This window comes from Polypterus senegalus, chromosome 17 (assembly GCF_016835505.1).
Source record: "Polypterus senegalus isolate Bchr_013 chromosome 17, ASM1683550v1, whole genome shotgun sequence".
NCBI classification, from domain to species: Eukaryota; Metazoa; Chordata; class Cladistia; order Polypteriformes; family Polypteridae; genus Polypterus; species Polypterus senegalus.
The window spans coordinates 92,265,158-92,281,187 of record NC_053170.1 but is presented as its reverse complement, the minus strand read 5'-3'; the positions used below and the strand labels follow the sequence as shown (position 1 = coordinate 92,281,187).

At 49.4% G+C, this 16,030-nt stretch overlaps 1 protein-coding gene across 5 annotated transcripts in view; it reads right to left on the bottom strand.

Annotated features, from left to right (window-relative positions):
- pkd1b (polycystic kidney disease 1b) overlaps window positions 1-16,030 on the bottom strand; it is a 126,218-nt gene that overhangs the window by 67,828 nt on the left and 42,360 nt on the right. For 4 of the 5 annotated variants that reach the window (XM_039739716.1, XM_039739717.1, XM_039739718.1 and 1 more), the window contains 10 exons: window positions 11,694-11,877; window positions 9,833-10,041; window positions 7,766-7,887; window positions 7,388-7,535; window positions 6,799-7,073; window positions 5,946-6,710; window positions 5,382-5,513; window positions 5,115-5,290; window positions 4,652-4,788; window positions 355-4,025 (listed from right to left, as the gene is read on the bottom strand). In XM_039739716.1, the coding sequence (XP_039595650.1) occupies window positions 355-4,025; window positions 4,652-4,788; window positions 5,115-5,290; window positions 5,382-5,513; window positions 5,946-6,710; window positions 6,799-7,073; window positions 7,388-7,535; window positions 7,766-7,887; window positions 9,833-10,041; window positions 11,694-11,877 (5,819 nt within the window). Of the gene's footprint in view, window positions 1-354; window positions 4,026-4,651; window positions 4,789-5,114; window positions 5,291-5,381; window positions 5,514-5,945; window positions 6,711-6,798; window positions 7,074-7,387; window positions 7,536-7,765; window positions 7,888-9,832; window positions 10,042-11,693; window positions 11,878-12,576; window positions 12,639-16,030 lie in introns of those variants that run through there. The other variant, XM_039739720.1, reaches the window with a different exon arrangement.

Below are 16,030 nucleotides of genomic sequence, written 5' to 3'. Positions count from 1 at the left end.
ACTGAATCCACCCTGACTTCTTACTTACGGGCACCAAAGCCCCCTGTTTGTGTTTTAGTTAAGAGGGGTGACCCACCCTTTTTGTTTGCGTACCCCGTTGTGCTTTCCCAGGCACTTTACAGGGAAAATTTTGGAAAGAAGATGCGTCTGTTTGACTCATCGACACCATGGAGTGCTAGTGTGCAGCAGGAACCTCCTCACAATCCTCATTTTGATTGGCTGGTTCATCAATTGGATTAACTCTTAATAATCCTTCCCTACATCTTATTAGGAATTCAGAGAAGTCAACAATTATTAATAAAAAATGTGCTTGTGGACAGCTTATCTATAGGCTTCTAAAATTCCACTGAGTACCTTTGGATTGTCCTGCTGTCTCTCCTGAACGACGCATTCCCAGTGGTAAATGAGACTGCCGTCTTCTCCGGCTCTCACATCAGGGTCGTACGAGTCTGTGCCATCCAAAAGGAGGTCTTGCTTGACTGACCAGACAATCTGAGAGCCCCCTTTAATCAGGGCCACCAGGGGGCTCTGCACCACAGTGATATTCAGGCTGTCCTGGCTCTGCAGTGGGGTGCCCTGGAGTGTGGCCGTGAACTTCAAGCAGTAGGCACCTAAATCCAGGCTCAGCTTGGGAAGGATGAGCAACGGGGTACTAACGTCGCAACTGCCCAGCGAGACCTGATCATTCTGGCAGTCGGGGCTTTGAAAGGCCTCCCAGAGATAAGTGGCCCTGTAGGCGGTGCAGCCTTGCAGATCAAGTCTGGCTTCAAAGTAGTTGGACCGGGACTTGAGGATGGTTGTCTGCTTCTGGATGAGCTGAACTTTGGGAATGCCACACTGCAGCCTTTGCACGTTGATGGCCCTCGTGACAATAAAAGAGCTGATGTTGTTGAAGACCTTAACTTTGACTTGGAACGTGCCCGGTGCTCGATACGAGTAAGTGGCGGTATCATTCTGGCTGACGACAACCTTTCCAGAATCACCAAAATTCCACTGGTAATAAAGGTCACCATCTCTCCTTGGGAGGACCCAGAATGTGACAGCTTGGTCGGTGAAAGTGTCAGTCATGTCTGTGTACAGCTCTGCCTGCAGAACCAGCGACTGGACCTTCATGGACTTGTTCAACGACAAAGAGCAGAAATCATTTGTGGCCACCACAGTGACTACTAAGGTGCCGTCGTTTGGAGCAGCGTAGATGATGTTTTGTCCCACCGCTTTAAAATCGGGGTATCCCAGCATCTGAAAACACCACTGATAGCTGAGGTGGGAGCCGTTGGTCACCTGGGCGTAGAAGAGGACCTCTTTATTCGCTTCGAGCACCTGAGAGCAGCAGTTGGCGATCTGAAGGCCTGAGATCTTCTCCACAACTTTAAGCTCGGCCTGCTCCAGTTGAACGCTCACATTGTTTTCAGCTTTGGCTACCACCACGTGATACCCCGGAGATAAGGCAGACGTTTCGAAGGTGTTCTCGGATCGATCTAAAGCGATGGTAAATGACGGGAATTGCAAAGAGTAGCGAATGTCAGTTCCGCGAAGGGCGTTCAAAGTAAAAAGAACAGGCTCCCCAGCACACACCACAGACTGATTGGCGGATATGGTCAACCCATAGATAGCATCCTGTGCAACCACGTTGTGTGAAACTTCCTCCCAGCTGACGTCATTTGACACGTTTAGAGAGACCTGGTATGTGGATGCTTCCTGGAAAGAAAAGTTTGTTTCCTGTCCGAGGAGACAAACTGGAGGACCGTCTCCATATACATACCACTCCCAGCGCAAGTCAGTCCCCTTGGCTGCATATCCATGGAGCTTGATGGAGATGTTAGTTTCAACATAAAATGGATACAAGGAACCAGGAATCTGAAAATCCAGGCCGGAGATGGCTTCTTGCACATGGAGCTCTGTTGAGCCAACACTGAAGCCTAGCACGTTGCTAACGGTCACGTTGATGAGCACCAAACCTGTGGACCTGTAAGCATGGGTAAGGTAGGAGATGTTAGTCGTGACCGGAGGTTGGTCATCTTCGACATACCAGGTGTACTGAAGGTCAGTCCCAGAAACGACGCTGACGGAGATTTCCACAGGCACCCCCATTTCCACACTCTCTAGCACAGTTGAAACCTTCACCCCAGCCACGAGCTCGACTGCCCTCAACTCGATGATCTTAATCACGCTGTGCAAAGGGTTTTGGGCTTTCAGCTTCACAAGGAGATCTTCTGCTTTATCGGCAACATGTCGGTAGAAGTCCCCTTGACTTCGGAGCGTGTTGTTTCCGCCGTGAGTAATTGTCCATTCAAATGTGACCTTGGAGCCACGGGAAATTTGAGCCTTCAACAGAACTTCATTGTCCACGGTGATATACCTTCCCTCAATCAGATCCGAGCTGAAGATCTCCAATCCACTGATTCTCTCAAACACCTCCACAGTGACCGTGGCCTGCGCTTTGCTGACCATATTCTTGGCCCACACTGTTATGTTGTAGACCCCAGGGAACTGGAACACATGCTTGAGAGTAGAGGGACCTTCCACGGTAGAGTCTGATGGGCCCACTTGCCAAAAGAAACTCAAATTGGCCTGGCTGTCCACTTTCGCCATGATTGTGATTGGCTGACCCACTTCTACAAGGTTATGGCTTGTGCTTAAAATCACCTCCTTGATAGGAACCACGACGGACATTTCGAGAGTGGCCTCCTTCTTGCTAATTACATTCCAGGCAGTTACGAGGATGACAAACTGTCCGGTAGACTTGTAAGCGTAAGAGAGGTTTTGGCCTTGCTGCACAGGAGATCCATCACCAAATTCCCACTGAAAGGTGACATCACTGCCTGAAATGGTGTCGGCCATGTAAAGGTGGGTCTTGTTGAGGGCTACAGCTCCGGTTTCTTCATCGTCCACATTGAGAAGAACTTCTCCCACTGGTGACTGAGCAAGTACTACCCCCTTAGCGATGCTAGAGCTCACGTTATTTTTCGCGGTTACTGTGACGTGGTGGGTTCCATCCTGGTGGAAGACATAGCAGTAGTTATCTAGGCCGCTCAACGGTGAATCTTGGTTCATGCTGAAATCCCACAGGAACTCATAACAATTCTCATCGCCAGGTTTTGGGATGATTTCGACGGTAAAACAAATTTCTTCACCGGTTGCCACTGCTACGTTGGATGGTGTCAGGTTTAAAAATGCTATCGGATCTTCCACACAGACACTGGTCTCCACTGATGCCGACATTGCCAGTCTGAACACGGTCACCTGCATGAGGTAGCTCCCTGGTTTGTAATACGTGTGGGTGGTGCTGGAGGTGCCCTCTGCTTCACTTGGCAAACTTCCGTCACCGAAACTCCAGATGAATCTCAAGTCGGCTTTCATCCTGGAAACTACAGCCTCGAAAAGGATGGCTTGCTTGGTCACAACACAACCAGAAGGAAGAACCCCCAGGATCCTCAGCTCATACACCTCCACAGTGATGGCCTGAAACTCTTCGCTGACTTGATTTCTAACGGTGATGTTTGCCGTGTAGTTCCCCACCTCTTCATAGATAAAAGAAAAGGAATTTTCAGACAGCCTGGCATAGACTTGGCCATTTCCCAAATCAAATGTCCACGTTAAGCCAGTGCCAGTAGAAATAGATCCCTTTAGCACGGTAGGCAATCCCAGTTCGGTGGGCCCATCGTAAGTTACCCAAAGGCCTGTGATCGGTTCTTCTGCTTCTACAAGCTGCCATGCTGTCACTTCATTGAGAGCATTGGTGGCCATCAAGGTTACGTTATACAATCCGTGACTGTGGAAGATATGCTGCACAGCGGACTCTGGTCCGACAGCCAATGGTGACCCATCACCAAAATTCCAACTGTACTGGACCCCATAGGCAGTGGGGGTAGGGAAGGCCTGCAATGTCACACTCTGGTTGACCTGAGGATAAAACGGGGTCACAGAAAGATTGAGTGCGGTCAACGGCGTGCACACTCGAACCGGGGCACTCCTTCCTGTCTTGTTGTAAGAATTGAAGACTTGCACCTGCACAGTGTACTCACCTAAAAGGGCAACAAAAAAGAAACGTCACTGTGGGAAACGTTTCCCAAACGAAGGTTTTGCAACATCAGTCAGTGAGCAAGCAGAACTGCATTATCGTGAAGGTTTTGAGACTTACCAGGAACATATATTGGGCTTGTCTACTCCTGTCCTTGAAGATCAACACACACACACACACACACACACACACACACACACACACACACACACAGTGATCCTAGCCACACAAAGACTCAGGTAGCGCCAGTTACCAGTCACCCCGCAGTATCCCGCATTAGGGACTCACTATCACCAGCTATAAAAAAACAGGCGGGTGTCACCATGACACACACATAAAAGCGCAAATCTTTTGGTTTAACGTCACTTCCTAACCACTCTACGTCTTACTTTTACCAAATTATTGATTAACCCAGTGGGCATGAAAGCGGCAATCTTCCAATATGTGGCACCCTTTTATTATTTCCAACACTCTAGATTATAGACAATGTACAGAAAATATAAAAGCAACATGGTATTTGTAAACGTACAGCAATACCAAATAGAAGAAAATATCATCTGAAATAAAGTAGATGGCCTGGATATAAACAGTCCTAGAAAAACATCCTGAACCTCAGAATCAGAGGCTTACCGGGCTGAGTGTACGTGTGGTTTACCAAATCCAACACATAAACTTGCTCAACACTGGGATCAGGCTGCAGCAGAGACTGGTCGTATGGTGGCATTAAGGAGTGGTCTTCGGGTGGGCTTCCATCACCAAAATCCCACCTGTTGAAAAAACAACAACAAAAAAAAAAAACACATTATAGTTAAATCCCATCTTTCCATCGAATGTTCTCCAGCAGCAGGGTCAGTGCAGATTTTGGCTCAACTCAATGGTGCGACTGTCTTATTCTTCTTTAAAATGTATTTTTATTATATATTTACATACACACACACACACACAGATACACAGATACATTTATATATGCAGTCGTCCCCCCCAACGAGAAGGTACAGCTGCCCAACTGTGCCTCATTGACTCAGACAGCTGCTTAGCTTTTGATTCAAGTCAGGAGGAGAAGAAGACCAAAATACCGATAACAGAAACACACCTCACAGTTATACCGATGGACATGTCAGCTTTAACTTGGAAGGACATCTCTTGCGGGACGTTTGCTGCCATGACCTCTGCCAGGGAGACAAATTGTGGGTCTGCCAGTGGATTCATGAAATCGGCCAACAGCTGCACCTCCAGGGACATGGAGCTCACCGGATTCTCAGCCAGAACCTGCCAGAAGGAGCCATCGGATAGAGCCTGTTAAAACTTTTAGGGGTCCACTAGACTGGTTCATCCTGATCATCCTCTCGACTTCCCTCACCTTTAGGTTGTACACTGCAGGCCTGTTAAACACAACGGTGTACATCTGCCCAGTGTATGTGAATGTGGTCTGATTGTCGATGATCCAGGAGTAAACGACTGAAGAGCCACTGGAAACGTGAGCTGCAAACGTCTAAAGAAAAAGGATGGATCTCAGACATGTGGAGCACATTAGGAGATAGATAGATAGATAGATAGATAGATAGATAGATGTTAATGTTGGTATAGTAGGCAGGATAGATAGATAGATAGATAGATAGATAGATAGATAGATAGATAGATAGATAGATAGATAGATAGATAGATAGATAGATAGATAGATAGATAGATAGATAGATAGATAGATAGAAGCTGGACACCAACCCACCACAGAAGTGAGAAATTGCATGATCTGACACAAGGGTGGGTGGCTCACCCCCTCTCGTCCCCAGAGCTCCTCAGCCCCTAAGCCCCTCCATTCTACAATCTCTACTGTTAAAGAAGCCTTTTCTGGACTTTATGGCTGCTCTGGTGTCATCCAATCCTCATTGCTGCCAAACCTGACCGCCAACCAAAACTTCCTTACCTGTGGCACATCCACCAACAGCCGCTGCATTCCGGAAGGGGACACCTCAAGCCCAGTGATTTCCTCGTGGGACTCAAGTGTCACGGAAAGGTTCTGGGAGCTGACCTCATTGGAAACTGAAATGTGGAGCACATGCGAGGACGATGCCAGCAGACTGACCCAAGCGAAAGAGAACCAGGTGTCAGTGGTGTCCCGCTTACAGCCCGGCGCGAGGTTCAGGATGCTGGGTGGGCAGGATGGCTGGAACTGTACGGCAGCCCTCTGCACCGGGTATGACCAGGTACTCGTGGCATTGGCCCCCGACAGGATTTTGACGACTATCAGAGCGGACTGATTGACAGTGAGGTGGATCTTCCCCCCGACGGGCCGAGGGTAGATCATCTGAAGCCCAGAAATGCTGGTGCGCACTTCCACTGTGCAGCCCGAGGTGGCGCTGCTCACCGCGTTGCCGACTGTCACAGATATGGCGTAAGAGCTTGAAGCTGACAGACCTGTGCTCGCTGTCGGACTGAGGGTGAAGCTGCGGGGTCTCTCGGAGTACAGGACCCTGAGGTCGCAGATCACCTCATCCACCCAAGATGGCTGGGCTGGGATCACCGTGAGCCCGTTCTCCCACCAGGATGACCCAGAGAGCATCATGTAGCTTTGCCTCCAGGGTGAGTCCAGGCTCTTTTGACATCTTATGGGTGGGCCGTCAGCTGAGGTGTGCTGAATAGCTACAATGTCATCGGGATACACGTGGATCTCCTCCTCAGCCAGATGGATCTACAAAAACAGGAGACCAGGTTTGACATACTGTATTCGTGCCATCGCAGCAGAGCAACACGGACCCAAAAAGAGCAGCCATACTCACATTATAGTGGGTGGGCTCCGAGCTGGGAGGCACTTGGACTGGCAGATCTTTCACCAGAAAGTAGAACGGCTGCAGACCGATGTGGCGCGGTGGCTTGATCATGGGTGGCACATTTGAAGAGATGTTCTCAAAGGCATAAGAACTGCAGGGGCTCGACACCGGCAGGCAGCTTTCACGCAGGTGACACCACTGCTGCCCACTGGGACAGCCTCCCGTTGTGTTGCAGAGGGGCACAGAAGAGCAGCAAGCAAATGGGTTCTGCAGAAATTCACACCCTGGTGGGAAACAACAGTACTGAGTTTGCCAAAGAGTTGTAAGGAAGAGGACCACCTGCACCAGACCCCCCAGATTCAAAAAGTGAGAGAAATGAGAAGATGAGAACCTAGACGTAGGTGTCTAAATGAAAACCGAAACGACTCCGCCATCCCTATTTAAGTATCTGCATCTTTGTAAATGGTTGCCCCCCCACCTCTGCTGCCCCCGCCAAGCTCTTTTCAGTTCTTAACATTTATTTTTAGCAGAGTGGCCAGTGGGCCAGTGGACTATGAGGACTTCAGCTGTGACCAAGTCCAAGAGCCGAGGAAGTCACCTGGTGGGACGAGGTGCTGGCTTGGGCTGCAGTAGGGACGCAGGACCTGAAAACGGGTGACGGTCCTTTGCTTCAGTGGCTCGGCCACAAACTCGATGGACACAACCTGCCCGGTGTGACTGAACCAGAGGCCAGGAAACACCATCAGCTGGAAAAGGAAGACAGAAAAAAAAACCAAAACAAAACCATTGGCACTTCGGTTTAAGTTGGAGCCGACCACGTCAACCTGCTGTTGTCACTGTCATGGCTGACTTCAGTGTTCAAACAGTCATTGAAGGCCATCTCCTGTCTGAATAACCATGGAAACAACCAAGCCCAGCTCCGAATTCCCTCCGACACGAAGGCTTCATCACTCTGAAAACCAGAAGTTGCAATTACCTGGAAAGTTCCTGATGCCGGGTTCAATGGACTTGAGGCGAGAGAAATGTTGCTCTGAGGGTAACTTCCAGTCATGATGGGGACACCGGTGAGGAAGGTCTCCACGTTGGGAAGAAGCAGCCCTGCTCAGGCAACATAAGGGGACACAAATGAGCGCAGATATTCAAGGAGATGCAATGCCCACGTCCTGCATGAAATGGTATGTTAGCCCTTCATAGCCTCCTCCTCAAAACCATCTGCAACGTCACTTTAGTATACGTAAGGCCTAACATAGCAGAAGGTGGCAGCATGGCACTTGGCTTCTGTCTTATTACCGTCTATGGGTGGGTGAACACATCACACTCACTGGTGACTCTAAACTGGTCCTGTGCCACATGATGGCTGCCTTATACTACTGGATGATGTTGATAATAAGATGTGGAGGAGCAGGGGTTCCACCCAGATGTCTCCTCAACTCTAAGGCTGAGCCCAGACACCCTGCAAAGGAAGTTCCTCTCTCTGGCTTGTATCCACAATTCAGTTCCTTCACTCACTACTGACAGCTTGTGGCCATAACTGAGGACAGAAATGTAAATCGATCAGTACATCGAGAACTCTCTTCACCACCGCTGACTGGTAAAGCGACCACCACTGTGGTCCACCTGGAGATTCTCCCACTCCTTTCTTCCCTCACTGGTGAGCAACATCTTGAGATGCTTAAACTCCTCCTCTTGAGGAACCACCTCATCCGCCAACCCGAAGAGGGCACTGCAGCCTTTTCCAGCTGAGAACCAGGACCTCAGACTTGATCCTCATCACCTTACTAATAATATCACTTGTTAATCCTATACAGGGTTTTACTAAATTATTATTAATATTTTAATTGCTACCACTGCTTAATTCTATTCAGGGTTGTAGGAGGTCATCAGAGATGATCCAGACAGGAAAAACACGCAATCAGTGACATTCATTAATGGCGTGTGGCTTGTCTGCTCCTTTATCTGTACCCCACATCTTACATACCATTCTTAATTCCAAATGTGTGCTACCATGCAGTGTATGGATGGTATGACAATGTAGCCACTCGACTTCATGCCACTTGACTTCACTTCTCTTCTTCCAGTGTGCTGAAGTCCTCCCTTTTAAAGAATGGACTGAATGAATGTTGTAATGAGTGGACGACACCACTAGATGGCAACCATTTCTGTTTAATGAAGGTAAAGCAAATAAGATTCAAATTCAAAGGGGGGCAGGTTAGGTGACTTGGCGTGTCCTGCCCAGGAATTGTTCCTGACTTGTGCCCGGTGCTTGCCAAGACAGACACCAGCCGTTCCCACAGCCTTACTCAGGATAAGTGGGTTCATAATATAACATCTTCATTTCAGGGTTTTGGGGGCCACTAGGCAGCACTGGGTACAAGACAGGAGACAGGTCTGAGCAAGGCTCACACACACACACACACACAGGTGCCTGCCTTAAGAATCACCAACTTACCTGACCTGCAGGTCTTTAGGAAATACCAACAACGTGAAGATGCAAAGTCCACACAAGTAATAACTGGGCGCAATCTACTGTGCCACCCACCACTGCCAGCCTCCTAATTAAATGCACCCATCCATCCATCCCCCAGGCAGAATGAGGGCACACGATGAGTCAGTTCCATCACAGGGCACACTCATACCCCCAGTCCGAGTCATGGGATGTTGGAGACACACAGAGTACAAAGACAGGCATTTCTGCACGGGCAGCTCACGGGCCAGGAGGTCCCCAGTACTGTCATCATCTGAATGACTGACTGACTGGGCCATCCACCTAGCATGTGGGCATCTGTTTTCGAGTTCTGTCAAGTCTAAACCTTCCAGCCTGGCACAGCCGCACAGACTGGCATCACTGCTTTTAGTTCCATGCCAATCGGATAACTAAATGAAATGAATGAAGCCACCACCACTTCCACAGCTTTCATAATAGCTTCCTGTAATGTAGATGTGAACTAAACACTGAGGCACACACTGAGTGAAACAATGAGTTGAGCCCAGTGCCCGCCGCCCCTATGTGGTCACTATGACACCCCCTCCCCACTTAACTCACCTTGCACAGATTTCTCGCAGATGAAGAAGTTCTTCTGCCCACAGTGGTCACCTGTCCAGAGCCCGCCAGAGCTCATGTCCATGAGTATGCAGCCATGTCTGGTGTCCGCAGCGGGTCCCCAGTTGGTGAAGGAGTCGGGACGGCTGCCATCCACCCAGTGCAGGACGTCCTGACTGTCTTCGCTCAGCCCGATCCACACACTGCCAGCCCTGCGTTGCACAAACAGCTCATCAACCTTCAGCCTTGGAGGCTTTGGTAAATTTTGCACCTTTGAATTATTTTGTTTTTGGCCACACCTTGAATTCCTATTGTAAGTGTCGTCAGAGGGAAAGCGTAGGCTGGAGTGGATGGACATCGATGAATTGGCATCCCGACCAGGTCAAAAACTGATCCTTTGCCGGGGAGGGAGGCCAAAATGATGAAGGGACTGGGGGGAGTTAGCCTTCGCAGAGTGTGTACTTCCCTGATACACTAGAGGGCAGCATTCTTGTGTCGCTGCTCCCTCGGGCATGCTGGGAGTTGTAGTCCTTTTGCGTGCCATGGGTGCCACTAGGGGGAGCTGCAGGGAGGAACCATCCATGCAGAGACTTCTGCCTGACCCAGAAGTGCTTCTGTCAGACTTTGGGTGGACATCGGAAGTACTCGTGGGATTCAGTTTAAAGGGAGCTGCTCTGTGTAGCCTTGGAGGTTCAGAGTTGGGAGGTGGAGGACAACACTTGTGACAGAAAGAGGACAAGGGAGAGAGAGGAAAAATGGAAGGGTTCCCCATCCATGTATGGATTGTATTATATATAAGGTACTTAGAGGAATAAAAGCCATGACTGTGTGTGTGTCGGCTGTGTCTGGGATTTGCGTCTCAGTGGCGCCCCCTTTGAACGTGTCCAAAGTAAGCAGCCTTCTAAACACCCCCCCCCTTCTAAAATTTCATGGGACCCAAATAATAAAAGCCACTAAACGGTAAACCAAGGAAAGCACAATGTGTGGAGGGCAGCGTGGGGCAATATTAGGTAGTGAGGCCCCCTAGTGGTAGACAAAGTGAACTTTAAACTCCAAGACTGCATGTTCAGAGCCACCGAGTGTAACCAATGAGGTGGCTCACGTAATGCCCACAAAATGCCCATCAGAGCCTTAATTCGGACCTCCAGAGTTCCGCTCCATTGAGGAGGTTGCCGATGTTAGGCTGTGTGCCCGCTTACTCCATGGTTAGGATGCGGCTTGTCTGACGACTGTCAAGTTAATAAACTGACATGAGAAGGTACGGTGGACGTTCTGTGATGTTACGTGACTCGTGTCTCAGATACTGTGGGCTGCCATATTTATCGAGCATGCCAGTGTAGGAAAACAGTGCAGAGTGGCTCAGAATTCTCAAGAGTGAGGTAAACTCGAAGAAAGAGCGGTGCACTTCATCCATTTTCCTAATTTAGGAAATGACTTCTAACTCCGGAAGGATTTGGGTGGGATTTTGAGCTGAGCTAAGTTGCCGCACATTCCCCCTGTGTTTAGTCATCGTGTCCCATATTATGCCTTGCGTTCAGGAACTGAACTAAAATGCTCCATTTGTCCCAAAACATGAAGGGGGGGGTCCCTCTACAGACTATAATCTCGTGTGTATTTTTACATGATGCCCAATATCTTATGGGGGCCTCCCCCCCTAGGGTTTATTACACTTGATGGACTAATGATTTTAGATTTTAGAACCCCCAACATTACTGTCAGCCTAATTGCAATGCACACCCCCCCACCCCACTCGCTCCAGTTCACCGTTGCACATGACCTGCTCCAGCCCCGTTCTACAGACCCCTCAAAAGCTGACTGAGGTGGTCACAAGTGTTTGCGTCATAATAGAAAATTGCCCACGTACTCTAGAAAGTTCTGGAGGATGAAGCTCTGGATGTTGGCATTGCCCACTATCAGTAGATCTGCCCCTGGGGTACCTTGGCATATATGCCTGGCATCTGGCCAGCTGTCCTGTGTTGGGCTCAGCCAATAGCAGCGCAGGTTAGTCAAGTGCACACACCCCCCGGTGGGGCAGGCCAGGTCAGCAGCTAAAAGACAAAGAAGGAAGGAGAAAAGAAAAAAAAAAGTATGATTAATTCCAGCTTCAAAGGTCAAAGGTCAGTGTCGCACTGATCAGCCAATCACAAATGAAGCTTGTGAACCGTCTAGTTTTTTCATATCCATTGGTCATCCATTGTCCAAACTCATTGTACCTGTCCATTTCTCTGTGCATGTTTCTGTTCTTGCAGTGCCAGTGCTAGGTTATTTTGCACCCTAGGCCAAGCTTAAGAATGCGCCAACCGACTGTTCAGTAGGTAACCCATGTAGCTGGCCGCCTAAGATCTGCGCCCACCTTAATGGCGGTGCCAGCCCTGCTGCCTGGTACATTTAAAGGTCTCTAGGGTTAGGGTTACCCTGCAGTGGGACCACCTCACACTCCTTGGTTTGTGCGGGTCAGGGCTGGCACACCATCTCATGTGTTCCCAGCTCAGGACCAGAGGGGCGACTCTACTTACCATTTTTGTGGTTTCTGAAGAAGGCGCCAGCTAAGCTACACGGTGTACGGTGAGGCGACGTCAGCTAAAGTGGAAGACCCTGGAAGGTTGGAACGTCGACCCACTGTGGGATGTGGAAGGTGGGACACAAGTAAAGAGTGAAAATAAAAAAGATGTCCCTCAAGGCTTGGCATCCTTGCTTGCGGGGCATTCAGAGCCACTTGGCCCAACAAGCTGATCCAGCCCATTTACCTCGATCGTCGAGCTTTGAGGGTCCTGCTCTCCACCGCACTACTCGCTCGTTTATTCCACGCGTAAAGAAAAATAAGAATGTCTAACAGCTCCTCAAATTCTGCCCTCAAGTTTCCAACCCTGTCCCCGTGCCCCTTTGTTGCCGAATTTATTTCAAAGAAGCGACAGCCTGAGTTGTTCTCTGGTGTTCTTTACCCGTAGCACCAAATGAATGGAAATTGGGTCCTGACTGGTCCGACTTGGCACCGCTCTCAGGCTTGCTTGGCATGTTTAGAAGGGCCGCTGCCCACCCACACAGATTATTGGGGGCCCTGTGGCCATCTCCCTTGGCGACCGATGCAGTGTTTAAGGCCACGCCCCCTCCCCTCCCGTTTTAGAGGCCCACTTGAAAGCCAGTGCCCCCCCCTCCCCACCCCAGTCCCAGTCACCCCGGCTTTCCACCAGTGTTGTGTAGTAAATGAAGCTGAAGGACTTTGTTACTGTCCTCAAGTTTAAGGATATTCCGACTTGCTGCTGCCCCTGTGACCCTGCTCGGGATACGGTGGGTTTAGTAAATGGAAGGATATTTGCCTGGGCACATTCGCTATCGCAGTACTAGAGTTAGAAAACAAAATGGCTTCCCAAATACGTCCAACATTGAGTCAGTCAAAACACAGGCTTCCAATGTGAATGTGCGCTGCCCAATCACCTGTGTCAGAGGAGGTCTTCAAATTTTTAACCCGAGGAGCCAAATAAAAACATTGGCACCATAGTAGGACCCAAAATGAGGATTGTTACCAGACCAGGCGTTGCGGTTTGGACAGGCAGAAAGTGGTTGGGTATTGGGCACTAGTGGCAGCGGTAGCAATTGTGAGGAATAGGTAGCATCCCAGGTCACAGAAAGGAGCCACCTTGTATAGGAATAGAAGAGTGTGCCAGCAGGATGGTAGGATTGAGACAGTGGGGGGGCCTGGAAGAGGTGGGAGTGCACGCTGAAATGGAAGATCTCATGGTCTGACCATTCGCAGTAACTAAAGTTCTTGGTCCATACTGTCCGTGATGTCCTCCTATACCATTGGGTCAGGAGTGAGACACCATCTTACTAGCTCTGGTCCAGGATGTCCAAAGACCCCTGGAAACACGTCCAGGTGATTAAAGCAGTGGCCGACAGCAGTGTCTCCTCAGCCATCAAACACTTGGAAGGCACAGAACATCGGCAGGCCCACTCACTTCTGCGCAAGACTGGCAGCTGAAGGCAAGCGACTCAAATGGCAACAGTGGCACTGCGACCCAATACACTAGTCCTGCCAGAGGTCTCCGAAGAGCTGGTCATGGTAGACGTGATAGGGCACCGGGAACGAGAGGAAGCTTGCTAAGTGCCAGTAGTGCCAGCTAGAGATAGGGCTGGTGAGCCCAGTGCCAGCCTGTCTGAAGTAGGGTGTGGGGGCTTTACAGGCTAAAGTATACACGCTGCTTGGCATCGCTGGAGTTGCAGGGACAAGAGCCTCTGCAGAAAGAGCCACTAGATGGCGTTGGTTCAAGGGGGTGGGCTATCAATGACCAGGCTGGGTCTCCTGGTCGAGAGTGTCTGACGTTGACCCTCAAGTTGAACCCTGGGTACATCGTCTCAGAGCATGCGGGACGAGGTACCAGCATATCACAGCAGGCTACACATTAGGGAACGGCCCAAGTCGATTTTCCATTCAAGTGTTCCTCACTTGATGATTTCTAAAAAGGTAAAGCAGAACGTCAACATATTGTTAGTAATTATCGCTCAACACGGGGCACGGATTTACAAGGTGCTGTATCTGCCAGGGCCAATACTTGGTGTATGCTTTAGATTAGCTCCTTCCTAAAGCCTTTCTGTAGCCCCCAGTTCTGCTAAACTGGGGTACAGTCACTAGAGCCGAGGTCACATTATGTGACTTTCTGTTGGTGGCTGTGGCTGCACCATGTGCTCGCCCCGCCCCTTATTCTGACAGCCAATGGCGTGCGGCCTGGTGGAGCGGCGCCTCACAAAGGGTTAACAGCTGCGGCGAGTTCTTCAGCAGTCGCTGCCGTTGATTTGATTGTTTATCCACTTTGTTATGGCGTGTAGAATACATCAATAGGAGGAGCTTCTCTTCGGTTTGTGAGGTCCGCAGGCCTCCGTGCACCCGGTACGAAGGGTTAATACCTGTGGTGCGTTGTCTCTGCTCTTTCTGCATTCTGTTTCAGTACATAAAACACGTGACGTCAGGCAGACGAGCTTCTCTTCAATTCGTGAGGCTCAACACGCCCGCTCGTCAATGCATCCTACTTCTGGCCGAAAGCTCATTGGTTCTTGGCTCTCACCTTCACAGAGCCCGCCCCCCAAACCCCGACTAATGAGTTTGTCTTAGCCAATCGGCCTCAGCTGTCGGGTCTGTCACACTAACTGGCGAAGATTATGGAAATGAAGGCAACGTGTGAAGAGTCGCCTAATGTGACAGACCCTAAAGATGTCACCGCAGGTCACTGCTTCACGCTGCACTTCAGCGACTGGGAAACGACTTGCATAGGAAGAGAAGGTAACCTCAGAGAGCGAGCCTACATTTACTTGCAAATTTCATATTTAAATAATAATGCATCTTTTATATAGCGCCTTCACAAATAGTTCATCAGGAATAAAACAAATTAAAGGCGCAGATGAAGAGCACGTGAGAGACAATGGATACGAGTTCATAACCCACGCGAAGCACCAAACAACACGGGACACAAATATGACGGGGCTTACTCGTTTGGTCTTTGGACCCTGGGGCTGTAGGTTCAAATCCCGCCACTGACACTATGACAAACCCCCCACACAACCCCCCGAGGACGTCACCTCACCTGCCTGGGCACCATTTGGAATAAAAACAAAAGAAATGGAGCCAATGGCGTGTCACATGTTGGATGAACGTGTCAGCTAAGTCATACTGTAATAAGAGTCGGGAAACAACATCATAAAGCTGGAAATTAAGTGAGGAACATCAATGAGGATGTTCAGTCGCTCCACTTCCTACCAGCATGGGAAAGGCGCTATATAAATAACATTTATTATTATTATTATTGTTACTCCGCATCGAGAGGAGTCAGATGATGTGGCTCAGGCATCTAATCAGGATGCCTCCTGGACAGGATGGATGGATGGATGGATGGATTATTGTTATTGTTATTATCATTATTATTATCATTATTATTATTGTTATAATTATTATTATCATTATTATTATTGTTATAATTATTATTATTATTCCGGTTTCCTCCCACAATCCAAAGACATGCAGGTTAGGTGGATTGGCGATTCTAAATTGGCCCTAGTGTGTGCTTGGTGTGTGGGTGTGTTTGTGTGGGTCCTGCGGTGGGTTGGCACCCTGCCCGGGATTGGTTCCTGCCTTGTGCCCTGTGTTGGCTGGGATTGGCTCCAGCAGACCCCCGTGACCCTGTTCGGATTCAGCGGGTTAGAAAATGGATG